Source organism: Callorhinchus milii, unplaced genomic scaffold (genome assembly GCF_018977255.1).
Source record: "Callorhinchus milii isolate IMCB2004 unplaced genomic scaffold, IMCB_Cmil_1.0 Scaffold1, whole genome shotgun sequence".
Classification (NCBI taxonomy): Eukaryota; Metazoa; Chordata; class Chondrichthyes; order Chimaeriformes; family Callorhinchidae; genus Callorhinchus; species Callorhinchus milii.
Genome location: NW_024704742.1, coordinates 51,423,127 through 51,448,534, shown reverse-complemented (window position 1 = coordinate 51,448,534; position 25,408 = coordinate 51,423,127). Strand labels below are relative to the sequence as shown.

The 25,408-nt window shown below is 41.2% G+C and overlaps 2 protein-coding genes across 7 annotated transcripts in view; one reads left to right on the top strand and one right to left on the bottom strand.

Annotated features, from left to right (window-relative positions):
* The first annotated feature begins 1,217 nt into the window (after positions 1-1,217).
* sgcb (sarcoglycan, beta (dystrophin-associated glycoprotein)) lies at positions 1,218-10,999 on the top strand. 2 transcript variants are annotated; one of them, XM_042337319.1, is made up of 6 exons: positions 1,218-1,355; positions 3,974-4,180; positions 5,205-5,390; positions 6,440-6,631; positions 7,962-8,093; positions 10,109-10,999. In XM_042337319.1, the coding sequence occupies exons 1-6, from the start codon at positions 1,341-1,343 to the stop codon at positions 10,310-10,312; spliced, it is 936 nt and encodes a 311-aa protein (XP_042193253.1). In that variant the 5' UTR covers positions 1,218-1,340; the 3' UTR covers positions 10,313-10,999. The 2 variants fall into 2 exon arrangements, with proteins under 2 accessions (XP_042193253.1, XP_042193246.1); XM_042337312.1 differs by having other exon boundaries at positions 3,971-4,180.
* Positions 11,000-16,101: 5,102 nt separating this feature from the next.
* The window catches only part of dcun1d4 (DCN1, defective in cullin neddylation 1, domain containing 4 (S. cerevisiae)), a 39,992-nt gene continuing 30,685 nt past the window's right edge, over positions 16,102-25,408 (bottom strand). For 4 of the 5 annotated variants that reach the window (XM_007892736.2, XM_007892738.2, XM_042341853.1 and 1 more), the window contains 3 exons: positions 22,650-22,754; positions 22,167-22,269; positions 16,102-19,749 (listed from right to left, as the gene is read on the bottom strand). In XM_007892736.2, the coding sequence (XP_007890927.1) occupies positions 19,694-19,749; positions 22,167-22,269; positions 22,650-22,754 (264 nt within the window). In that variant the 3' untranslated portion in view covers positions 16,102-19,693. The remainder of the gene's footprint in view (positions 19,750-22,166; positions 22,270-22,649; positions 22,755-25,408) is intronic. The other variant, XM_007892737.2, reaches the window with a different exon arrangement.

Below are 25,408 nucleotides of genomic sequence, written 5' to 3'. Positions count from 1 at the left end.
TGTTATTACTGTGCTCTCAGTATTATTGCTGTTATTACTGTGCTCTCAGTATTATTGCTGTTATTACTGTGCTCTCAGTATTATTTGTTATTACTGTGCTCTCAGTGTTATTGCTGTTATTACTGTGCTCTCAGTATTATTGCTGTTATTACTGTGCTCTCAGTGTTATTGCTGTTATTACTGTGCTCTCAGTGTTATTGCTGTTATTACTGTACTCTCTCAGTATTATTGCTGTTATTACTGTGCTCTCAGTGTTATTGCTGTTATTACTGTGCTCTCAGTATTATTGCTGTGTTATTACTGCACAGACTCAGTGACCTGTGACTCGGGATGTACCATGTGCTGAGGCTGTGGGGGAACTCAGGGGCGCTCCCTGTTCAGCTGAGATCGGGCCGCCCGGGGGGGGGGGTGAGGGCGGGGCGGGGAGGCCTGTGAGGGGGGCGGGGCCGGGGTCAGGGTGAGGGGGGTCGGGGTCGGGGGTGAGGGGGGGCGGGGGAAGGGGGTGAGGGGCGGGGCCGGGGTGAGGGGGGGCGGGGCCGGGGTGAGGGGGGGCGGGGCCGGGGTGAGGGGGGGCGGGGTCGGGGTGAGGGGGGCGGGGCCGGGTGAGGGGGGCGGGGCCGGGGTGAGGGGGGGCGGGGCCGGGGTGAGGGGGCGGGCCTGGCCGGGCGGGGAGGCCTGTGAAGGGGGGCGGGGCCTGGGCGGGGAGGCTGTGAGGGGGCGGGGCCGGGGTGGGGGGGGCGGGGCCGGGGTGGGGGGGCGTGGCTGGCGGGGCGGGAGGCCTGTGAAGGGGGGCGGGGCGGGGTGGGGGGGGCGGGGCCGGGGTGGGGGGGCGTGGCCTGGCGGGGCGGGGAGGCCTGTGAAGGGGGGCGGGGCCGGGGTGAGGGGGGCGGGCCTGCGGGCGGGGAGGCCTGTGTGTCGGGGTCGGGTGAGGGGGGCGGGGCCGGGGTGAGAGGGGCGGGGCCGGGGCGAGGGGGGGCGGGGCCGGGGTGAGGGGCGGGGCCTGGCCGGGCGGGGAGGCCTGTGTGTCGGGGTCGGGGTGAGGGGGGCGGGGCCGGGGTGAGAGGGGCGGGGCCGGGGCGAGGGGGGCGGGCCGGGGTGAGGGGCGGGGCCTGGCGGGCGGGGAGGCCTGTGTGTCGGGGTCGGGGTGAGGGGGGCGGGGCCGGGGTGAGAGGGGCGGGGGCCGGGGCGAGGGGGGGCGGGGCCGGGGTGAGGGGGGCGGGGCCTGGCCGGGCGGGGAGGCCTGTGTGTCGGGGCCGCTGCTCCGCCTCTCTCTCTCTCTCTCTCCCTGTGCGCGGGGCCGGTGGTGGAGGCCGAGAGGAGGTTCAGAGACAGAGAGAAAGATGGCGAGTGAACAGGTCAGTGAGAGAGAGGGACGGAGAGAGGGACAGTGATGTCGCTCTGTGTGTGGGTGAGAGGGTTGTAGTCGATCACACGGGGGACTGTCTGTGTGACTGTGGCTGTAACTGTGTGTGTGTGTGTGTGTGTGTGTGTGACTGTGTGTGTGTGACTGTGTGTGTGACTGTGTGTGTGTGACTGTGTGGTGTGTGTGACTGTGTGTGTGTGTGTGTGTGTGACTGTGGTGTGTGTGTGTGGTGTGTGACTGTGTGATGGGGTGTGTGTGAGTGTGTGTGTGTGTGTGTGACTGTGTGATGGGGTGTGTGTGTGTGTGTGTGACTGTGTGTGTGTGTGTGTGTGACTGTGTGTGTGACTGTGTGTGTGTGACTGTGTGTGTGTGTGACTGTGTGTGTGTGTGACTGTGTGTGGTGTGTGTGTGTGTGACTGTGTGTGTGTGACTGTGGTGTGTGTGTGTGTGTGACTGTGGTGTGTGTGTGTGACTGTGACTGGTGTGTGTGATGACTGGTGTGTGTGTGTGACTGTGTGTGTGTGATGGTGTGTGTGTGTGTGACTGTGTGTGTGTGTGGCTGTGGGGGGGGGGTGTGACTGTGTGTGTGTGACTGGTGGTGGTGTGTGTTGTGACTGTGTGTGTGTGACTGTGTGTGGTGTGTGACTGTGTGTGTGTGACTGATGTGTGGTGTTGTGGTGACTGTGTGTGTGTGACTGTGTGTGTGTGACTGGTGTGTGTGTGTGACTGGCTGTGTGTGTGACTGTGTGTGTGTGTGACTGATGTGGTGTGTGTGACTGTGTGTGTGTGGTGTGTGTGACTATGTGTGTGTGTGACTGGTGTGTGGTGATGTTACTGTGTGTGTGTGACTGGTGTGGTGTTGTGTGTGTGACTGGTGTGTGTGTGACTGTGTGTGTGTGACTGTGTGTGTGTGTGACTGTGTGTGTGTGACTGTGTGTGTGTGTGACTGTGTGTGTGTGTGACTATGTGTGTGTGTGATTGTGTGTGGCTGTGTGACTGTGTGTGTGTGTGTGACTGTGGCTGTGTGTGTGTGTGTGTGACTATGTGTGTGTGTGTGTGACTGTGTGTGTGACTGTGGCTGTGTTGTGACTGTCAGTCATTAGGAGGAAGATCAGTAGATTTTCTGTTGACCCCAAAGTTTGGCTCCTGTCAGTTTGTGCCCAGAGCTTTCCAGGATTAGCAGCACCACCACCAACAAATGACATTTGTACAGCGCCTTCAAGTAGGAAGGACGTCCCAGGGCGCTCGACTGTTAAGGGTTTGCATCCGAGCTGGGGGTTGGAATCAAGAGGGTGGAGGCCCTCGACAAAGGGGAAATTTTGATGTTTAAATGTAAAAACAATCCACGTGTGTTAGACACCCGTTTCGCCAAAAAGTCTCAAAGACAGAATCAGAGAAAGAAACAGACTCACCAAGTTATAGAGCTCTGTGAGTTCCAGCCCATGGTCACTGGTTATTATTAGGTTTTAGTGATGTGTTGCAGTTGCAGTATTTGCTATTTCTGTGAACTATGTTTCATAAAAAGTTGAGGTTGATTTACTGTGATGTGAGTGGACCTGCTGTGTGAGAGCTGTAACAGCTCCTGGTGGTAAGAAGGTGACACTTGCTTCAAGGAGTGTCTTGTATCTCCCTTATTGTGATTGGGGCTTACATTTCCGGACAGCAGCATCTGTACATCAAAATAATAATAATAATAATAATAATCCTTGCATTTGATATAGCGCTTTTCACGTCGGGAGGACGTCAGGTCCTCCTCACCTCTGATCATCGTACTGATCTTTTCCCTTATCACTGTACTGATATTTTCTAATGATGGACTTGGTTGCTAAGTCCTATCACCTGTGGAACTGTTTAGTTGACTAAACAACAACAACAAATTACACTTGTATTGCGCCCTTCATGTCGCCAAGATGTCCCAGGGGCTTTGGACCTGAGCTGGGAGTTGGATTCAGAAGGGGAGGAGGGCAGGGGGGTTGGGGGTTGGAGAATGGCCGAAGTCATGGTCGAAGAGGAAGGTCTTCAGACAGCACTTGAAGGAGGCAAGAGAGGAGGTGAGGTAGAGGGATTGCGGGATAGAGTTCCAGAGTATGAGGGCAGAGATGCTGAATGCCCGACCACCAATGGTGGAGCGGGAAGTGCGGGGGGACTTGAAGCAGTCTGGTGTCCGCCAAGTGGAGGGAGCGGACAGGCTGATATGGGGTTAGGAGGTTGGAGAGGTAGGGGGGAGCAAGTAAGGGGCTTTGAAGGTGAACAGCACAAATAGCACAACTTGCACAAAATTAAAGCACTTACATATGATATCCACAACTTAAAATAATGTAAACATTCAGTGAAGATGATTGAAAAGATAAAATTGCGCAATCAAAGAAGTAAGTTTTTATATCAACCATATATTTGTATACAAACATGGAATTTGGGCCTCTATTTTTTGTGAGTTGCCCAAAATATCTTGAATATAACCTGGATTTTGAACAAAGCTTCCATTTTAGTTTTCTTTATTGACCCACTTTAAGTTCAGGCTTTCAGTGATTCAAAGTAAAACATTTTCTTAAGGGAACAATGGGCTTGTTCATGGATTTTGAATAATAATCCTTTTTGATTTTTAAGCAGAGTTCAAATGGCCCCATTCGTCGCTCCATGCGAGAGAAAGCTGTTGATCGCAGGAATATAAACAAGGAGCACAACAGCAACTTCAAGGCCGGGTATATTCCCATTGATGAAGAGAGACTGCACAGGACCGGGCTCCGAGGACGTAAGGGCAACCTTGCCATTTGTGTAATTGTCCTCATGTTTATTCTGGCGTTGATTAATTTAATCGTAAGTATTTGTAATATTTTTGGATTGTGCTAAAAATAGGGTACATTAATCCAAATGCTAATAACAACATCGCAGAACTTTCTTAGTTAACTTAGGGTTAGCTCAGGTCCAAATCCCTAACTGTCCAGCGCCTTGGAATGCCCTCCTGATGTGAAAGATGCTATACAATTGTAATTTGTTGCGGTTGCGAGACAGCAAATATTCTTGAAATCAAACTTGGGTGTGAACGTGTGCAATTGTTGGGGGTGGGTGAGAAGGGGTTGAGTTGTATGACCAATCTTAAAGAATGGTGGAAAAATACAATGTTTCATATGAGATTCAATAACTATAAGGAGTACCATGTAGTTGAAATTACTTGTTAACATTTTATATAATGATAAAACTATTTACAGGATCACACTCAGTAAATTGTCATTCTTAATATGTAACAATTGTACAATACAATATAATTTACACTTATATGGGCCTTTCATCATGGGAGAATGTCCCACTTGTAGTAATAATAATCCTTACATTTGATATAGCGCCTTATCATTCTTCAAGACATCTCAAAGCGCTTCACAGAATATATTGTAAAGTGAATTGACTATATTTTGTGGATAAAACACGGCAGCCAATTGCACACAGCAGTGTCCCACAAACAGTCATGGATTGAAGTGATTGATCTATTTTTTTGAAGGAATTATTACCCTCAGAAAAGTGATCCGCCAGTCGACTAATAACTGGGTTCCTACTTACTGCTAGTTAAACAGAGGCGGGTGGAGTACCGGGAAAGATGATTGAAGCCAGATTCTGGAATTATTTTTAGAAACAGTTTTACGCTGTGAGGGGAGGTTTCGTTGGTTATTATGGAAGGATAAGGTCAATAGGATAAAGAGCCTTCTTTATCTGAGCCTCTCTTGTGATTTTGTGAATTACTTTATTGTCTGCACCATGTTCTTTTAGAACAGAAGCAAGAAGTTACATTCTGGACTAAGTTAATTTCTGCATGCGTTTTAAGGAGCCTGACTTTTTATCATTCCAGATCACACTTGTTATCTGGGGTGTGATTCGTATTGGTCCCAATGGCTGTGATAGTATGGAGTTTCATGAAGAAGGATTGCTGCGGTTCAAGCAAGTGTCTGACATGGGAGTGGTGTATCCCTTGCACAAGAGCACAGTGGGAGGCAGACGAGATGAGTACCTGCTGATCACAGGCAACAACCAACCAGTGAGTACATGGTTAACCACGCAATCGAGTTTACAGTGCACCATATACATTTCTGTCTAGGTTGTGTGGATCAGTGTTTCTGCGCGAGGACAAGTCCCAGACTGTGAGAACTTTCTTGCAGGGCCACACCAAGGATATCTTTAAGAACGAGCAACTTGACAGGCTCATGTACTAAAGTTCTGCCCACATTTTAAGAAGAAACTGAGCTAATTTGCTTGTTTCAAAAAGGTTCAGAGACACTGGTGAAGATTGCCTGTTCCCTCTGCTGCTCTTCACCTTGTATCTAGGAGATGGTTAGTACCATATGAATCCATATTCATTCAAAGTAGCAGATAGTGTTGTTACATCCCCATATCGATAGAAACATAAGTAATGTTGGATATGTTTCCTGTTTATTATAGAATTTGTGTAAATTGTTATCAGCTGCTTATTATGTGAGAATATGACAATTTTTTGCAACTAATAGTAGGAGTGGACTTATTTCATTTTACTAGTCCCAAACCATGCTCTAAGCAGGAAGATGAGCAATCTAAAAGACGACTTGTATAAAAATGTACAGGTTTAATTAACTATTAACTTCCTGTGTACAATAGTGATGCCCAAATATGTAATGTTATAATGATAATAGTGCTTGAATTTGACATGGCACCTTATCACGTGAGTGAAACATCTCAAAGAGTTTAACAAGTTTTACTGTGAAGTGTCTGTTTTGTTGTCATCTCAGAAAGGTGTGGAATTCTCTTAAACTTGTTTTGTTTAAAAAAAATGAGAAATCATATTGTTTCATATATAGTTTTATATTTGTATAAATATTTATACAATTTCTGAAGTACTATTCTGGGTCTGAGATGGGGGATGGGCTTGATCCAGCCATTGTGAAGTTGATGAGAGCAGCCTGGGATGACTTACCTGCTGTTTTATTCCTAGTGCAAAAAATGTAACCTGGGAGGATTTTCTTCAAGCTTTTCTGCCACCCTGTCTTGTGTATTACGTGTTAATGTGAAACGTGGATTTCTTATCATTCTCTTTGTTGTTCCGTCCTCTTTCAGGTGGTATTTCAGCAGGGAACAACCAAGCTAAGTGTGGAGAAGGACAAAACATCTATCACCAGTGACATTGGCATGTCTTTTGTTGATCCTCGAACCCAGAAAACTGTGTTCAGCACCGACTATGAAACCCATGAGTTCCATTTGCCTAAAGGGGTGAAGACGCTGAATGTACAGAAAGCATCTACAGAAAGGGTTAGTGTAAACAATTTCTGAATGAGATTAGAGAATAGGTTGCTTTTCTCTCTCTCTCCCCTATCTTATCACTGGGTTTTATATTTTGTAAAGGATTTCCTTAACTCTTTAACACACCTCACATAACTAGAGCAAGTTTCGAATCAACTTGACTGTCCTTCTCAGGTGACACAGCTTTCCTTATTAGTCCACATGTTTGAACTTTTCTGTGCCTGTCTTGGATTTAATACAAAACTTATTTTACTCACTTCTTGGACTTCAGAAACAATGATTCTTGCATTTTACTATAGAGCATTACAACCCAGAAATAGGTCTTGCGGGTTTTCTCTGGTATTTTTCTCCATGTGAACCATGATTTCCTGATACCCTTTTTATTTAGCACTTTATTGTGTTTAAACTTTCAAAGCATTTTACACAATTTTTCTTGCAGTCGAGTGACTATTGTATAGGTTACTATGATAATTAATTTGAACTGGCAATTTCCCACAAACAGCAATGAAACAATTGACAATTTGCTATACAGGGCAGGAGGAATATTAGCCAGGACAAATGGAGAAAATAGTGCCATAGGATCCTTAATATCTGCAAGAATTAAAATTTAAATAATTTTACAAATTAGGATTAAACTTAAAGGAGGCGAGGTGAAGGGACTCCAGGATGGAATTCCAGACAGTGGAAGCAGAAAGGCTGAAAGCCTGCCCGCTGATGATGGTTGTGGCAGGGTGGGGGACGTGAAGCAAGTCAGTGCCTGCCAAGCGGAGGGAGCAGGAGGGAGCAGGTAGATTGGTAGGATTTTAGAAGGTTACTAATATTAATTCAATTTACCCTTGAAATTATACACATGCTCTAGAAATATTTCTGCAGCAATCCTGGTCTCAGATCCATGTATTTATATGTGTTCAGTGGGTGTGGCATTCAAGAAGCAAGGCTCATGATATCACATGTATGTATATATAGCTGTGTTGTGCAACATGTTTATTTTCACAAGACAGTTGTCATTCATTCGATATGGTCTGTACCATGAATAGCAGTAACTATAGATATGTATCCATATCTATTTGTAGGAATTAATTATTAAAGTGAGAAAGGGGATTCAGTTCTCACTCTATAGATTGCCTGTTGGAGCTCTGATTAATGTTATCAGTTTAGATTCTTTGTATATCTTGCTACATAACATCAGTATTGCCCTCTGATAAAAAGCAGAAAGTGGTAAATATTGCCATTAGAATTTCCACACAACTATAAATATGATAGAAATGTAGACATTTGTGCAGTTGAACAAAAATGCTTGGTGTAAATGACTGTCAATAATTCTAGTTGTTCTTTCTAGATAACCAGCAGTCATACCACCGATCTTCAGATTCATGCTACTGAAAACGCCATTGTGCGTGGAAATGAAGGGGTGTACATCATGGGAAAAACCATTGAGTTTCGGATGAGGGGTAATATGGAACTAAAGGCTGTGAGTACAAAGTTCTTTGGTAGCACTCAGCTCGTCTACCTTGAATTCATAAGCAGGGCTCAGAATCTTTTCGCTATATGCTAGCTTTTTTCACTATATTCTAGCTTCTCTTTTCCTGCTCCCATCTACACCATCTTTGTTCTTTGAAAGCAATACAGTTAAGTGAACTTTTAAAATGTTGTTAGTCCTGTGATCATATCTTGAATGAACACTGGAGCAGTATTCTTTGTCTCTAAACACATAAGGGCCTGAGACCCGAAAAGTCTTCTAGTATTAGTCTGCAGTCCTGTCCTAGAACACTTGCTTCGCAAGAGAGAGAAGCTGGGTTTGATTCCTGGGCAGGGCGAAATGTTGGGCAAGTTTCCTTACTCCACACACCTCTGTTTACCTAGCAGTAAGTAGGAACCTGGTTGTTAGTTGATTGGTAGATCACTTTTCCGCTGGGCAATTGGCTGCTGCGTTTCTCCCACAAAAATATGCAGTCAATTCAACTCTGTGAAGAGCTTTGAGGTGTTTCGAAGACGTGGTAGGTAAGGCGCTGTATCAAATGCAAGGATTATTGTTATTTTGTCTTAAAATTTAAGACATCAATTGTGAAAAATTCTTAAATTAAATTTTAATTTAGACATTTATTCATAGTTCTTAAAAAGAACCAATTTCCAAGTTAAAGCTGAATTTTAAGAATTTTTCTTTATTCTTCACAGCCTTAAATTTCTAGACAGGATGGTCTTACAAGCTAAGACAAAAATTCCATGGGAGTAGCTATTGATTATTAAAACCTTATGAATAAGGTTGCACCATTGATTTTTCTGATTCATTTAGAATCCGGCATATATGTCTGTCTATGTTGTTAGCCATGCTCCCTAGCAAAGTGAAAACTGCTTTACATGGGTTCTGTTTATTGTAACGGACCATGATAAACTGTCACCATTGAGGGCAAGCAGTAATATTTTTTTATAAAGTGAAATTTAAGCTGTAAAGACGAGTTTCACAATATTTAATGTGCTATCTATTAGTCTGGCATTCGGTAAAGCAGCACTGTAATGCTACTCACTGTGACAGCAGACACATCAGAGGCTTTGGACCAGTTTCAGACCCAATGAGTCAGTCGGGAATGGGTGTTCACTGTTAAGTGCTTTCAGATATCCTCCTGATGGGAAATGTGCTGTATAAATGTAAATTGTATTGTATTGTAAATCACTCAATAATTAACAACTGAAATTGCGATGTTTCCTTACAGATTTGATGTACTAACATAACATTTGTCACTCCATTGTATTTTAGTATATTTATAGTTTAGGCTTGAATTATAATCCCATTATTTTAGTTGAAAACTTGGAAGAAAGTTAGCCCAAGAATCCTGGAATTCAGTTGTGTACCCACTGGTAGTCTAAGCTTGAGGATAAGTTGAGAGTCTGAGAAATTGAATTAAACTTTTGTAAGGCAGGTTGTATTGTTTTCAGTATTGGGGTTGGGAACCTGAGGAGGAGTCTCAGGTTCCCAATGCCAATATATTTATTTTGGATAGATATTTATTAGGTAAGGGTATTAAGGAATATGGGGTAAGGGCGGGTAATTAGAGTTGAGGTACAAATCAGTCATGATCTTATAGAATGGCTGAACAGGCTTGAGGGGCTGACTGGCCGACTTGCTTCTATGAGTCCTGAAAAGTCATGTCTCAGTGTTTGGAATGAACATGTAAGGACCAAGAACAACAACTTCCATTTATATAGCGCTCTTCACACGGAGCAGCGTGCCAGTCCAGGCCAGACTGGGTAGTCTATTCATCAGAAGGTAGAAAGTGTTCAATATTCAAACTCATTTAAAAAATGCCATACTGCATAAATTTGAACAAGCCCCAAAGGTAAAGTGTGTCCTATTGCTTTGTGCCACAAATTACATGAAAGTTTGCAGAGATAAGTGTGTGAAACTGTGTCTATTAATATTTTCTTCCACAAGAGTCCCAATTCAGGTGTTGATGTTTAACAAAGTTCAATTTTGTCTTCCACTTTTAGGAAAACAGCATTATTCTCAATGGGACTGTGATGCTCATCACTTCACGGCTCCCGCACTCAGCGACTGGTGAGCTTTTGGTGGACAACAGCTGGGAGCGCTACAAACTCTGCATGTGTGCGGATGGAACACTTTTCCGCGTTCAGGTGAAAAACCGAAACACAGGTTGCCAAACGTCCGAAAATCCCTGTGGTTTCACACGCTAGGAATCTCAGCCAGTCACCAAAAATGAGGGTTGAATAGAATGACAACAATGTGTTTCTCAATTTAATGTGGAATATTTTCTGTTTTAATGCAGTATAACTAATGTGTAACTAGGTCATTATAGACACTCTGAGTGCCTAATTATATAAAGGGGAATAACGTCTAGAGAGATTACTTTTTGTTCCAAGTACTCCCTCTAGAATTAAACAAATAAGATGTTTGTAAAATTATTCTTTATCTGAAGTGAGAAATTCACGCTTCAAAACAATCCCTAGCATCTGTCTCTCCTGAATAGGCCGATCTGGGGAGCTGTTCTTCAAGGCTGCATTATCGATTCTAGAGCAATTCCTTGAGTTTAGTGGGAATGGCACATTTGGCTTGAAAAGTTGATCCAGAATTGTCCGACCTGGGAAAGTTCTGTATGTGTGAAAATCACTGCATTCATGGGACTGAACCTTGCCCAAGGTTGGGCAGCTCTGATTGGTCAAAACTCCCTTCTTTCTTTCCTTCGCTCAGTGAATCCATCCCAGCTTTTCCATGTAACATCCTAGCACCATGGCCGAGGGAGCATCTAATACTGAGAATATTTTGCTTTGGGTAAATAATTATTTCATATGTTACTTTCTTAAGTTTCTGGACGAATAATTTTAATTTTGAATAAGACATACTCGCTGTTTATTTTGCCTACAAAATACAATCACCTCACTTTACAGTAAATCCTGTGAAGTGCTTTGAGTCTCTTCCCCTCATGAAAGGCGCAATATCAAATGCAAGGATTATTTTTATTTACCCCTCTGCCCTCTGCTTCTCAATGTGTTTTAACGATTTTCCCATTTAGAAAAATGGAATTTAACAAATCCAGTTCTTACCAAGTACTGACCAGTCAGAGAGAGAATTCAGGAGATTTTTGAAGGCGAGGGAAGGAGAGAGACAGCAAGGCAAAGTAGTTTGGAAGAAGAGACCAAGAGTATGGTGGCTGAAGCCTCAACCACTGCGTATGTGGTTAAACACTAGGCATCTGATAAACTGAGAATTGGTAATCCAATGCCACAATACAGCTGATCAGTGTCAGTTCCATATTATGAACCTGTACTTTTGTGGAAACCAGAGGCAGCTACTTCCAAATGAGGTAACACAACCTGTCGTTCACACGCAATGCTAGAGGTGACTGCTGCCTTCATGCAACATAAATCTAGTTATTTTCTGCTGGGAAAATGTACCACAAACTGTTCAGACAGCCATTAAATACATAGTGCCACACCCTCCCCCACCACCCATCCTCCATACGATAATGCTTAAAATGCTGTCTGTATTGCGGTCAAAGCAAACCAGGTATTCAAGTTAAGTGACATTCTGATGCCATGAGATTGTGATCCTGCCATAAGCAGCTGATTCCTGTTACCAGATAGCAGGGTAAATGGCAATGAGAGCGCTGTCTGTACCGCAACAACCTTTTGGTAGTAATAATTGGATTTTTGTTCCATCTCGTCTAAAACCTTAAGTGATTGGGACTTCCCATTTCACATTGCCAAATACTTTAGCAGTATGCAATAGTTACACAATGGGACTTTGTTTTATTAATTTTTGCAATGTTAAGATTATATTTGAAACTACAAATAACATGAATTTTAATTTTAGCAGATGGATGTTTTTTCCCCCAATAGTTGATATTTATCCAGAAATCAGTCTCTGCCATTGTCAGGTATTTGGACTTGTGCAATAGAGTATGGATTTGAAATGATGAATAAACAGTGTTTTTCCTATATGGTTTTATTAATAAGATTCTCCCTCCCATTGTAATTTTATTCCTCTCCACTGGGTGGACATTTAGACCCCAGTCACGAATCAGTCATTTTGCCCATAAGATATAGTGAATTCACTTTTGCAGTACATTCTGTGATGCACTTTGAGACGTCTTGAAAACATAAGGCGCAATATAAAATGCAAGGGTTATTACCACCAGTTAAATGTTCTAAATGTTAGTTATTACGGTATAAGGAGGTGGGATTAACACCATAAAAGGGACAATTAAAAATTCTGCAGGTATGACTTATATTTTAAGAAGTGACATTTTGGGCAGTTAGCTCCAAACTGAATTTTTTTTGAAACGCGTAGGAAAGTTGGGGTAACGCATTTCTCTTTATGTTGCATTGTATGGCAATTGTGTGTTTGGAATAAGCCACAAAGTAAACCTAATAAACAAGTTGAAAGAAAATTTAAATGTAACCAAAACTGTACAACTCACTTCAGATCGAATTGTAATTTGTCATGAAAATCTAGGGGGAAAAAAATACAATTAAGTGGAGACTGGAGAACATTCAAATGTTTTCTGTGAATTTTTCTAACAATTCATGTTTTAGTATATGGAAAATGAGTAATGCATTTATTAAGTGCATATATTAATGCAAGTTTTTAGTGATGCTATGTGCCAAATCAGTTTTTTAAAAAAAGTAATTGTACATTGCAGCAGGGCATCCGACTTGCAATATGATTTCTGTTCTTTTCTAGTCCTCATGTTCATTTTGTCGCCAGTGCTACCTAATATTTACCCCATTGTTAACACACTGCCACTAAACATTTTTTGCATTTATTGCATTTATTTACTTAATATAAACTTGCGTCATGTTTGATTTGAACTGAAAAAGTTACTTTGACTGTATAGCTTTAATTTTGCAAGTAGTTCAAATATGTCTGCATGTTTTATTTTTGAAAACTAGAGTATTATTATTTTGTCTTGCTGAAGACTTTATTCTGATTAATGTTTTAGGGAAGACTACATTTTAGCATTAACTGTTCATTGGTTATGTTTTCAAAACTCATGCTATGTAATATTTAAACAGGGCATTTAAATACATAACGAAAAGACATAGCTATGCCATTCAGGAATTGGTATACATTGTTCCATGTTTTGAGAGCATTTTAAAAGAAGCCTTTGGAAAAATGTTTTAAAAATAGCCATTTTTGGCGCAGTTAAGGCCTACCCGTCCAGAATGGTCATTCACTGCATTAAATAAGCTATGTTTGAACTAAAGTTCAGATTTCTCGATGTGAAATAACACATTTAATAATGAAAACAATAGAAAGGAAGTAATTGTGGGATTAGATGTAATCCATAGCATGGCTTTAAATAATATATAAGCGAGACATATAGTATTATTATGCAGTATGAAAATTGCGATTTGTGAAAGGGAAAATTAAATGTTTGTGTATTTTAATGGCTGGGATGCAGGAATAACTTGCCTAATCGTAACTAGCACTACTATTAAACAACGTTTTCCCATGTATTGCTGTCAATTTGGCATTTAAGAACTTTTGTGTGTAGTCAGAGGTCAGAAGCATGATCGTGCAATCTTATGTAATAACCTGTAAAGCTTTCTTTATATTTAACCAAAGCTCATTGGAAATTATTTTTGAGGTGCAATATCGACATAGCCTTCATTAGCATATATATTTAAAATATATTAACAGTATTTATATTTACTATATGTACTTTAATTTTGCATGAAGTAATGCATTTACTTTGCTTTTTAAGAATTGAGTTAATGTGGACAAAAGTAGAGGCAGGGTTGGTTTGTACAAATGACTATGCCTTGGAGATGCCTGAATAATTGGACTTTGAGCATTTACCAGTTTTCCCAAGATGTGTAAGATTTACAATACATTTATCAAATTAATTTTGGAGATACTTCAGTGNTTTTTTTAATACCTAACTGATTCATTTTAGATTTCTTTTCCTATTGCAATTAAAATGAATGATAAATCAGACAAGATACTTTGGAAAAGTGATTGTCTGACACACAAAACTGATATAAGAACACCAAAGGACCTTGAGGTATCTACCAATGGTAATTTGACAACAATGAAGAGAAACCAATGATTCACAAAGCAGAATAAAAGAACTACCAGTATCACGCTGCTGGTTTGATAGCTGGGCAGTACATTTATTCTTTATCACCCTGAGCACTCTTGTCAATTCTATTGGAGAAAGGCAAGCAAATGGAACTGAACTTTCACACCAGCGCAGTGGGTTGAATGGCCTTCTGTGCTGTGAATTTCTATGGTTTCATAGGTTATTCTTAAAGGGCAACTCTCACAATATGGGAAGAATGTAACAGGTGTATTCTACAGTCATCCTCCTGTTGAAACAACTTTCATTGTACTACAGTACTAGGACAAGGAAAGCCTTTTTTAATCCATGTATTGTTTACAAACTTGAAGTATTGTTGCCAAGCATTATGTGCTACACTAAGTTTTGTTTAATAAATATATTGTGTTAATAACTCAGCATAAGCAGTTTTTCTTTATATTTGCTAGTTGTTGGATCATGTGCAACAAATATTCATAATTGTATGTGTCATTAGGATAGCAAGCTCATTGTTCTCCAACATTTAAAAAGAAACTTTACCTACCTGTATGGTGCTGACTCCTGATGAGGTATAGTGCCTTAACATATAAGCAGTAATTTAAACCAGAGGAAGTGAGAAAAAAAATGGCTTTTGTAGAGTCCTATATGAAAACATCTCAAAGCACTTCATAAGATATAATAATAATTATAATCCTTGCATTTGATATATTGCATGGCGACTGGGTTTCTAGTTATTTAGGGTAGCAAGATCCCATAAACAACTGAACGACCATTTAACCTGAACTATTGTTACTCAGGAAACAGGGAAAAGCTTCTTCATTTTGAATAGTCATGGGGGTTCTTTTAACTGGATACCAGCAGCTGAGATCATTGTTTCAACATCTCATCCAAAAGATAATACTTGTTGCAGCAACAGCAACAACTTGCACTTATATAGCGCCCTCCACACAAGGTAGCGTCTCAGAGTGCTTACCAGTGGTGGAGCCCCCTACAGGGCACTCCCCCTATTAGACTATGAACTCACTTTTCAACACAGGGCTTGAACCCACTTCACCCAAATGTTATTTGTTTATGATTCCCACCGAGACACCTGGATACATTCTCCAATCTAACACTTAATACTGATTCTTACTGTGGTGAAATGAGGAATCTACCTGTACCAAGGCCAAGGTTATTTTCGGAGACTGAAGCTTACAGCAGACTGCAACTGACTTCACGGACCACACTTAGGGCGTTGTACAATCATTGATCCACAGACAAGAAAATAAAATGATAAATTCAAGCATTTAGTGGTGTTGAGTCAGGCAACATTTCAAGGTGTTGAAAACAGCACAAATTTCTTAAAGGTTGTTAAGAGAATTTCAAAAAAGGGTGGGGTGAATGGGGAGAAGGACCGAATCCCAATCAAAGCTAATTAGTTTCCTCAGTTGTGCAACAGGAAAAGCCGAGTAGTGACCAAGCAGTAAGGATATCATGCCTCAAAGAGAGCTTGAAGAAGAGGGATGGCAGAAAAGAAAGAATAAATAGATTACCTCATTTTAGAGGAATTAATTTCTTCATGCAATTCTTCCAATTCCATTGTGGAAAGGGGGATAGATACAATTTTTACCTATGGAAGTTGACAGAATTAGAAAGAAATGCAGGTAAACTTACTTTGCCCTTCCATAAAATGTAAAATTTACAAAAGAAGTCATCATCATAAAATTATGAAAAAAATGAATTCTGCCCTTCCTGAAAATATTCCTAGAGGTTAATGGTTGTTAAGCATTTGAAGGATCAGGTTATACAGTTTAACTAATTTCTTCAGAAAAATGTGCAGATTGTGGCAGTTCACTGATGGAAACAATATTTTCTATATATACACATTTTTAAAATTAAGCAAAGTTAACAAAAGATTTAAAACAAGACAACTGAGTCAGTGTTCAATTTAATCACCACTATTTAATGACTTGCAATACACGATTCTGTGTGCTGATAAATAAATTGGAAAACAAGCTTAAACATTTGAAACCAGTGTACACACTTTACAGTAGCAATCTGAATAAGGAAGACTTTCTTACTACAAAACATTGGAGTGGGATCACCACTTACTGATCTGAACAGCTGTTTCATTGTGCATAAGACGTGCTTTACATTGATTTTTAGGACTAGGCAGTGCATCCATTTTACTGGATACTTTAAGCAAGCTGACAATCATTATTCCATCATACTAAGGAACTGAACCCAACACAAATTTCAGAAACTAAAAAAATATATACAGTAACAGCACAGTAAGTGTACAAAAATAAGCTTGGTAAAAGCAGCAGTTAATCATTTTTCTAAATAAATGGCTAATGTTGCAAAATCCCCTTTGGCAAATGTACTTAAAACTAATGTTATTAACTGTTGATTTACACATTTTAAGTTGATTAGTTTCATAATTTGAAATTTATTGTACTCTTAGAATGATCACATACAAGGCAGCTTTTGGGAGCCATACAGTTGTAATGTGGGGAGATTTTACAGATGGTATTCTGACTCTGGTCTCTGAAGAAACTAAGTCATGTATCATATGGCAATGGATATTAAGAACTAGCCACACATATACAATTGTAGCCCACATTTAGAAATGTAGCCTTGAACCACTTCTTGAACCATAACCTGCTGCGATATTTTCATTTGTGAGCAGTTTATTTAAAATAGCTTATATCGCAGGTCAATGAAATTGGATACTGGGAAAATATGAAACCTATTATGTGTATTTAGACTTAGGAGTTTAAGATTCTCATTCCTGAAGACTCTTGATGTTCCCATAAAGTGCAAACTCACTGTATTCTGTACCTACATGGTTATTAACATAATATCAAAGGTTGTCAAAAACATTTGAAAGTTTTGGACTGAAGAATTCTTCATGTACAAGACAAGACTTGACATTTCCATACATCTGATTGCCTGTTTTAAAAGCAGAAAAAATGGAATATCGGACAAAACACAAAATTCATAGCAGCTGGTAAGATCCGGACATGGTTTTAAGGTTGTCACGCTGGTATTCATAGTGATTGAATTAGCGAAATCCGAATTACAGTTGGCATATTCAAAAAATATAGCAATTACCTTGGTACTTGTGTTCAATAACAGGCTTGTAAAAATCTCCCAATTAGATGTAATGCATGGAATATTCCATGCTGCAATTATGTAGTTTTCAGTGAATGAATGTTTTGTTCTGGTAGGCTTGCAAGACTCAGGACTGAAAACTGGAGCCAGACAAAAATAAATGTTCATAAAAAGTGCTATAATTTGAGATTTAAGTTAACTGTTTCCACAAGTACTTCTCATTGTGCAAATGTCATAACCATGCAGGTTGACACAAAAAATAACAATTAGCTGTACTTGATCTACTTTAAGAAATCAGAAAGTCAGGTCATCAAAGTGTAAGCACAATAACAAATGATAAAACAGGAGGCCTATCATGTACAACTTCATCACCGGCACAACCTTGCAACATTTTACATAACACTAATTGCTGATATTTCCATAATCGCAGGAATTGAATGCAAAAGAGCTTTTTTTTAAAAAAAAGCCAACAATACCTGCTCCATACCTGATCTATTTAGGTTAATAGCATCAAAAACATAGCAGATATAGGGCCCAATGATGTACAGCATTTCAACATTTTAAAATTAATAAAAGGATGTCCAAGATCTAGGATAAAATCGCCGAATGACTAGAACTGATTTCCTAGCATTGGTTAAGTTTCTTCTTAAAGATCAAACCTAGGCAACCACACAACACTGCGCTTTTAGTCAGTTGTGCTGTCATAGAAGAGGCCATCCAAATGTTCACGAATACAAAATGCAATCAAGGAGAAGGGAAAATAGCTCACAATGCCTTTTTTCTTTAAGTAAAAACTATACAGTCCTGTGCAAGTTCCACCTCCATGCAGATTTTGAATTGGAAATTAGATGGTATGGCATTGTCTGTATAACAGGCATTTAAACAAGATTCTTCCCATTTAAATATTGTGCAATAAATGGAACTATTTGATGCTGAAGTGGACAAATACTTTGAAGCCAACATTATTTTTAAGGAGAATCCCATCTGCATTTCAGTTATAGAAAGATAGGATATATAGATATTTCTTACACAGGTAACCACGTATATGCTTGTGGCACAAAAACAGTTTTGGAACATCTTACATTATTGATCACACCGTAAGGTTACACAGTTCCTAATTCATCCCACCTATGCTTCGTCCCATTTTATAGAACAAAAAGTGTCATCACTTCCCAGGTTTGTGGGATTTTTCAAATCATGCTAACATAGAGCAAGTACTACGGCATATCTGTTGGCACAGGTGCAATATACTAAAAGGTGGTCAAACCCTACTAGGATCTATGGGTTAGATAGGCAGCAACTGTAGTCTTTGGTGGAAGTTGTCTAAGGCAACAGAAAAATGCAATTCCAAAAAAACATTGCTTCTCATGTACATCATTTACCTTTCATTACTTGATCAAAAAGGTAGCTTTAGGACATTCTCATCACATTGTGGTACTGTTGGCATTGATCTCAAATTAATGTGTTAAACCCCAACCAGAAAGTGACTTTTGTGACGTGAACCCCATTTAAAAAAAACATAGGCTTGGTTGAAAAACAAAATCGAATTAATGATCAGCACTTTTCAGAAAGTGCTATTACAATAGTTAATGCAGTGATGCACTTATTCATTCTGAACCAAAAGGAAAAAGAACATTTCTTGAATTAAATCATTCAAGAAATCTTGCAAGATACTAAAGACAGGAATAGAAGCTGATCTGCACATCTGGCAAACAGTGACTTTAAAATGGGTAAACTTGGTAGCATCATAATTAAGCTCATGTGCCCATTGAAAGGACATTTTTAAACTATTGAGGCAAATGAGTTATATGAACAAATATATAAATAAACACCCAGCCTATTAGCCAGGAAATACAAGGCAAAAGGTTAGGCTCAACAAACTCAGCAATATTGACCTTCAGCTGGGTGCAGTCAAACAAAGTCAGTCACATTGTTGTCTAACAACCTAAGCTTCCAAAACAATTCTAGTCATGAATCTGATCAGATAAAGTTGCACTATACAGTTCTACTGGTGTGCACTGAATAAATTAAATAAGTCTTTTAACAAATGAATATTCATCTAAGATTTTAACCATTTAATACAATTTTCAGTGAAATTCACAACCCTTCTGCAAAATGAGGTTCCTGTCATGAAGCAGCTTACAACACAGAATACACAATGTCATCAGCAAGATATCACAGTGTGGTCAGCAGTACCATAGTTGTAGTCTGATTACAAAATGTAAAAGCAGCTCAGAGGAGAAGGTAGAACACCAGATTTGTGCTTGGTTGCACAATGCTTGTTGATGGTGATGCTTCCAGCAAGTGGGAATTTCTTTAAGGGGAACACAAAAACAAAAACTGCATTCCAAAATTGTTTTCTTAGGTCTTATGGCTAATGTTGAATATGGAAGTTGGGCTGTTTGTTGCCTTCAAATCAAAAGTGCTAAGACATCGGTCTTTCTTTAAACCATTCCACAAATTCATCCAATAAGACTGGCCCTGAAAGAAAAGTATCAGAATTGTAATGATTGGTGGTGTAATAAATGCTTTAGGCTCACACGACAGAACAATACACCTTTAAAGCTGCTCTATCTATCCATGTTTTAGCCTTCAAGAAGCCTCATCATCTCAACCTTCACACAATGTCCTATGGTCAAAATTATGGCTGTTAAAATTAGTTCTATACTGTAAATACATTATAGAAATGCAAAGCCTCAAAGGGCAGGGAATGACAAAAACAACAACAAAATTACATTTGTAAAATGCTTTTCACGTCACTGGCACTGAACAGTCAGGGATCAGGAGCATGGCGGAGCAGGGGGGCGCAAATGACAGAATATTTAAAGGCTGTTCCCTATGATGTTCTATCGGAAAACCTTCCAACTGGATCATTTTTCTAAACATCATCAATTCAGATTTTATTTTGAGTCTTTCCAAAAAGAAAACTGCAGTCATTCTGTACACAACGATTGCCTGATAGCCACATCAACCATGAATTTACAATGTTATGACCAATTTCATGCTTGTAATGAAAAGTAAATGGTACAGATTACAACATCATTCTCTACCCCTCCTTCCCAAGTTTTTCATATTTGCTTTGAAACATTAAACTTTCAGGACAGGTAGTATAAATGTCATAGACACCACCATTCGTCTCTTCCCTCCCCCACCAACCGTAACTAGTGCCTTCACAAGTCATCAAGCTCCAGGCCATCCAGCAATGCTGAGCTTTAATTCGAAAAACTGAACCTGTAAAAGTTTCTTTAAAAGGAAATCTTTTTCTAAGATCCTTATCAGAAAGTGCCTGAGAACCAGACTCATCTAGGAGCTACCTTTCCCAGAATGGTGGATAAGATTCTGTCTGAAGCACAAACAACGTTCCAGAGTGAAATTGTCGTACCTACACTTAAGAAGGTAGTCTTGGCAAAACCCCAAACTACTGAGGAATCTGTGATTTTAGTGGCACTTAACTTGGTGCTTTGGGTGATCAAAGTGTATAATAATAATAATCCTCTCTTTTGATATAGAGCCTTATTGTGTCTCAAAGTGCTTCATAGAATATATTGTAAAGTGGATTGACTGTATTTTGTGGGGTAGAGATGTAACCTGGAAGGATTAAGATAGATTCCATTCTCGTGTGGATTGCGTGGAGCAGATGTGGGTTTATATGAATTTGCAGAATGTCTTAAGGCTCATGGGAATATCCACTTACATTGCACACATTGATTTTTGTAAGGCTTGCAACCTAGTGGCTCAACCATCTTGAAGAAACTGAAAGCTACAAGTACATGGCCAAATCTTGGAATTAATCCAGGGTGTGCATTTCAGTTCACAGTTCCACGTAAAGATTGATAGGTTAACTCAAAAAAGGGCTGAGGCAAGATTGTTCACTGTCACTCATTCTCCTCCCATTCTCAGTGCAGTCCCAAAGGTCAGTGTGTAAGCGAAATACACTTACAAGTACAATGTATTAATCAATAATGCAATCATAGTGCAATGAATTCATCAAAAATACAATGCATTCATCAATAATGTGTTGGATGGCATCAAGTGGGACCTATTTTAGGCATTTCTGGTTGTCTTGCAGTGCTTTGGTTTCTAGATGTTTGGTTGGCAGCCTCACCCGTGTGATACATTCACCATCTTGGACACTAGGCTAATTTTGTGGGACATTGATGATGATGGTATTGTATGGTATTATAGCTCAAAGTAAGGAGGAAACCTTGAGGATATTGATTGGAAGATATCAGAGGCATCTAGCTTGATTTTAGATCTGTATCAATTTATGATATTCTCTACCCCAGAAGGCTGTGGATGCTCAGTCATTCAACATATTCAAGACTGAGATCGATAGATTTTTGAAAACTAAAGGGATTAAGGGAATATGGGGATAGGGCAGGTAAATGGAGTTAGGTTAGATCAGCCATGATCTTATTAAATGGCGGGGAAGGCTCAAGGGGCCGATTGGCCTACTCCTGCTTCTATTTCTTATGTTCTTATGTATCAATAACATAATTTGGTGGATAACAACTTTTGCTTACAGTGTCTTTTGGGACTGAATTTTTTGACTTAGAGGCAAGAGTGCTGCTACCCACTGCCAGGTTGACACAATTGTGCCATGGCTGTTTACGAGATCTTGATGCACACTGGCTATCGTTTTATAGTAATTATTTTTAAAGTACTTTGAGGTGTTTTTGATGTCATAGGTGCAATATTAAGCACTGCAGGAAAATAGGGGGAAAACAAAATCTTAGGGTAGAGAGTCACCCCTGCCAGTTCTTCTTTGCAACATTGATAAAAGTTGGTCAGTCCCCTGCTTATGTTCACAACCATAGATCCTCTGGTCAATACATAAGGGGAAAATAGACATATAAACAATCAACTTATTGTTAAAAATGCATAACTGATATACTTACAGGCCCCATCTTCATCATAGTTGCTAAGATCAAGGTTAATTGTTCTGCTAAACTCGAGTACGTTGCACCACTGGTCCTTATTGATCACTTTGTACTTGGATTGCTGTATAGAACATAATGTAAAACCCTATAGAATCACGTCACAAAGTGGATTCTGATAAAAACAAAATTGAAGCAGAGGTGTACTTTCTTTCAGCCATTGTGAAAATGTAAGTCACTGCATTTTGCACTGCACCTAACTTGCTGGGGCACATTCATTGTATTAGGGAAAATTCATGTTATGTTCATTTCATCAATGTCAGTTGATATTGCACCTGGTGTGGTGCAATGATTAAAGAATCACTAAGCATTTACAGGCACATAACACATTTTGAACTGGGTGCAGATGGAAAATACTTTCACATAGAAATTTAATTCATGAGTAACATTGGCATAATTACATAGCTACAACTAGCTAGTGGAAAAGATTAATATTCTGAATACCTCGAGGAACTGATGAAAAGCATGAAAGAGAGGCCAAGTTTTTCCTAGCAGCAGTCCCAGCATACATTTGGCAGTGTTAATCTCTAAACTACGCTGGTCCTTTTCCTGTTGAGAAAAATAGCCTTTAGAAAGCCTGATGTGCAAGCAGCAGACAAGAAAATAGTCACAAGAAGCATATAGAATTGTGAATTTTAGCTACCGGAACTCAAAGGTACACAAGAATAGCTGTCATAACTGATCAATGTTTCCCTACTTCCCAATAGTAAGTGCTCAGTTTCAGTTTGCTATCTCCCTAAAACCAATACAGTTCAAGAAACAATTTTATGCATCTCAGCATTAACCAATCTAGTGCCCTCAGCAATCAAATACACTGTCATAAAAAAAGTGTAAATTTATAAAGTTAAAAGATAATCTACTAATTATTCTAGACTTGTAAATGAACATTAAAATAGGATTTTTTTTACATTAAAATAGCATAATTAATTAAGTTTATTGATTTCAATTTGGTGAAGCATTCCAATTAAATGAATTATCACAGGAAACCTTTTCTATTGACCAAAAGGGAGTGGTGATAAAATAAGTTCATTCCTCTCACCTTTTTAAAATAACCTTGAAAAGATTATTTTAAATTGCTTAATAATTTAATGGCTTCCTGTTTAGAATATTTTTCCAAATTAAACTACTAAAAATTGTACATATTTATGGTTCTTGTTTGGCTTGTTTCTCATCATCCTGGGCGACTTTAATCTGCACTTCACCCCCTCCTGCTCCATCTCCTCAGACTTCTCTTCCCTGCTCTCCTCGCTCAACCTCTCCCTCCACATCAACTCCCCCACTCACAGTCACGGCCACTCACTCGATTTGGTGATCACCCGGGGCCTCAGTGTCTCGGATGTCACTATCACCGACAAGGCCGTCTCCGACCACCATTTCATCTCCTTCACCACCTCCACCCCCCTCCCCACCTCCACCAGACCCACCACCATCTTCGACCGCCCCTGGAAGAAGTTACCCCCACAATCCCTAACCGCTGCCTTGGAGTCCTCTGAACTCCTCTCCCTCTGGCCTTCAACCCTCACTGACCCCTCTTCTCCTCTCAGCCTCCTCCACAACACCCTCTCCTCCACACTTGATACTCTTGCCCCCATCACCTCCCGTACTGTCTCCTACTCTCGCTCCTCCCCCTGGTTCACCACCCACCTCCGCTCACTGAAAAGCCAGGTGCGGGCCGCTGAACGCACCTGGTCAAATCTGGCCTAACGGTCCACCGACAAATCTGGCTGGACCTCCTCAAAATCTACCGCTCCACTCTAGCCTCGGCCAAATCGTCCTTCTACTCCAGGATAATCCTGGAGGCGAAGAACAACCCCAGGCTACTGTTTTCTACCACATCCCGACTCCTCCGTCCCCCCCGCCACCCCGCGCAGGTCATCTCCTCCAACCTTCACTGCGAGGAGATGCTGGATTTCCTTGAATCCAAAATCAAGGGAATTCGCTCCGCGGTCACTTCCCCTCCAACATCCACCCATCCCCCACCCTCTCCCTCCCACACTCCGACTCCTACCCATCCTCCCCTACACACTTTCGTACCCGTTTCCCCACCCTCTGTCACCAAACTCATCCTATCCCTGAAACCCACCACCTGCTCCCTTGACCCCATCCCCACTCCACTCCTTATCTCCCAGCTCCACCTCCTTGCCCCACATATCACAGACATCGTCAACCTGTCCCTCTCCTCTGGCTCTGTTCCCATTCCCTTAAAAACTGCCACCATCACTCCCACCTTGAAAAAACCCTCCCTTGATGCGTCGCAGCTATCAAGCTACCGGCCCATCTCCAACCTCCCCTTCCTGTCCAAGGTCCTGGAACGAGTTGTCGCCTCCCAACTGCGCTCTTTCCTCTCCACCCATTCATTATTCGAACCCCTTCAGTCGGGTTTCCGTGCTGCCCATAGCACAGAAACTGCCCTGGTCAAGGTCACCAATGACATCCTGACCATCTGTGACCAGGGCTCCCTCTGCCTCCTCGTCCTCCTCGACCTATCGGCAGCATTCGATTCGGTCGACCACTCTATCCTCCTCCACCGCTTGTCCTCCCACCTCAACCTTCAAGGCCCTGTCCTTGAGTGGTTTAGGGCGTACCTCTCATCACTTTGTTTCCATGAATGGTTTTTCCTCCGGCCCCCGCACTGTCTCGTGCGGTGTCCCTCAGGGCTCTGTCCTCGGTCCCCTCCTCTTCACCCTCTATATGCTCCCCCTTGGTGACATCATCCGCAGACATGGGGTTAACTTCCACATGTATGCGGATGACACCCAACTCTACCTTTCCTCCTCTACCCTCAACTCCACGACCACCGATGTCCTGACAGCTGCCTGTCCGACATCGAGTCCTGGACGAGAGACAACTTTCTTCAGCTCAACGTGCGTAAAACTGAGGCCCTCCTGATTGGCTCACGTCAGCGCCTCCGCACCTCAGGCGCTGACAGCATCAGCATCCAAGGCTGCACTCTCCACCTCTCAAAGCCAGTCAGGAACCTCGGGATTCTGTTCGACCCTGAGCTGTCCTTTCTCCCTCATATCCGCGCCTTCCATCACCTCTGGAACATCGCCAGACTACGGCACTACCTCACCCCTCACGCTGCTGAAACTCTGGTCCACGCCTTTATCACCTCAAGGCTGGACTATGGGAACTCTCTCCTCGCCGGCCTTCCCGGCACCTCCCTCCACAAGCTGCAGGTCATTCAGAACTCTGCAGCTCGT

Bases quoted from the DNA above. Each gene is read 5' to 3' on its own strand.
- sgcb (XM_042337312.1), top strand. The intron at 5,391-6,439 runs GTGAGTACATGG...GTCCTCTTTCAG, and splicing joins TCACAGGCAACAACCAACCA to GTGGTATTTCAGCAGGGAAC. The intron at 8,094-10,108 runs GTGAGTACAAAG...TTCCACTTTTAG, and splicing joins GTAATATGGAACTAAAGGCT to GAAAACAGCATTATTCTCAA.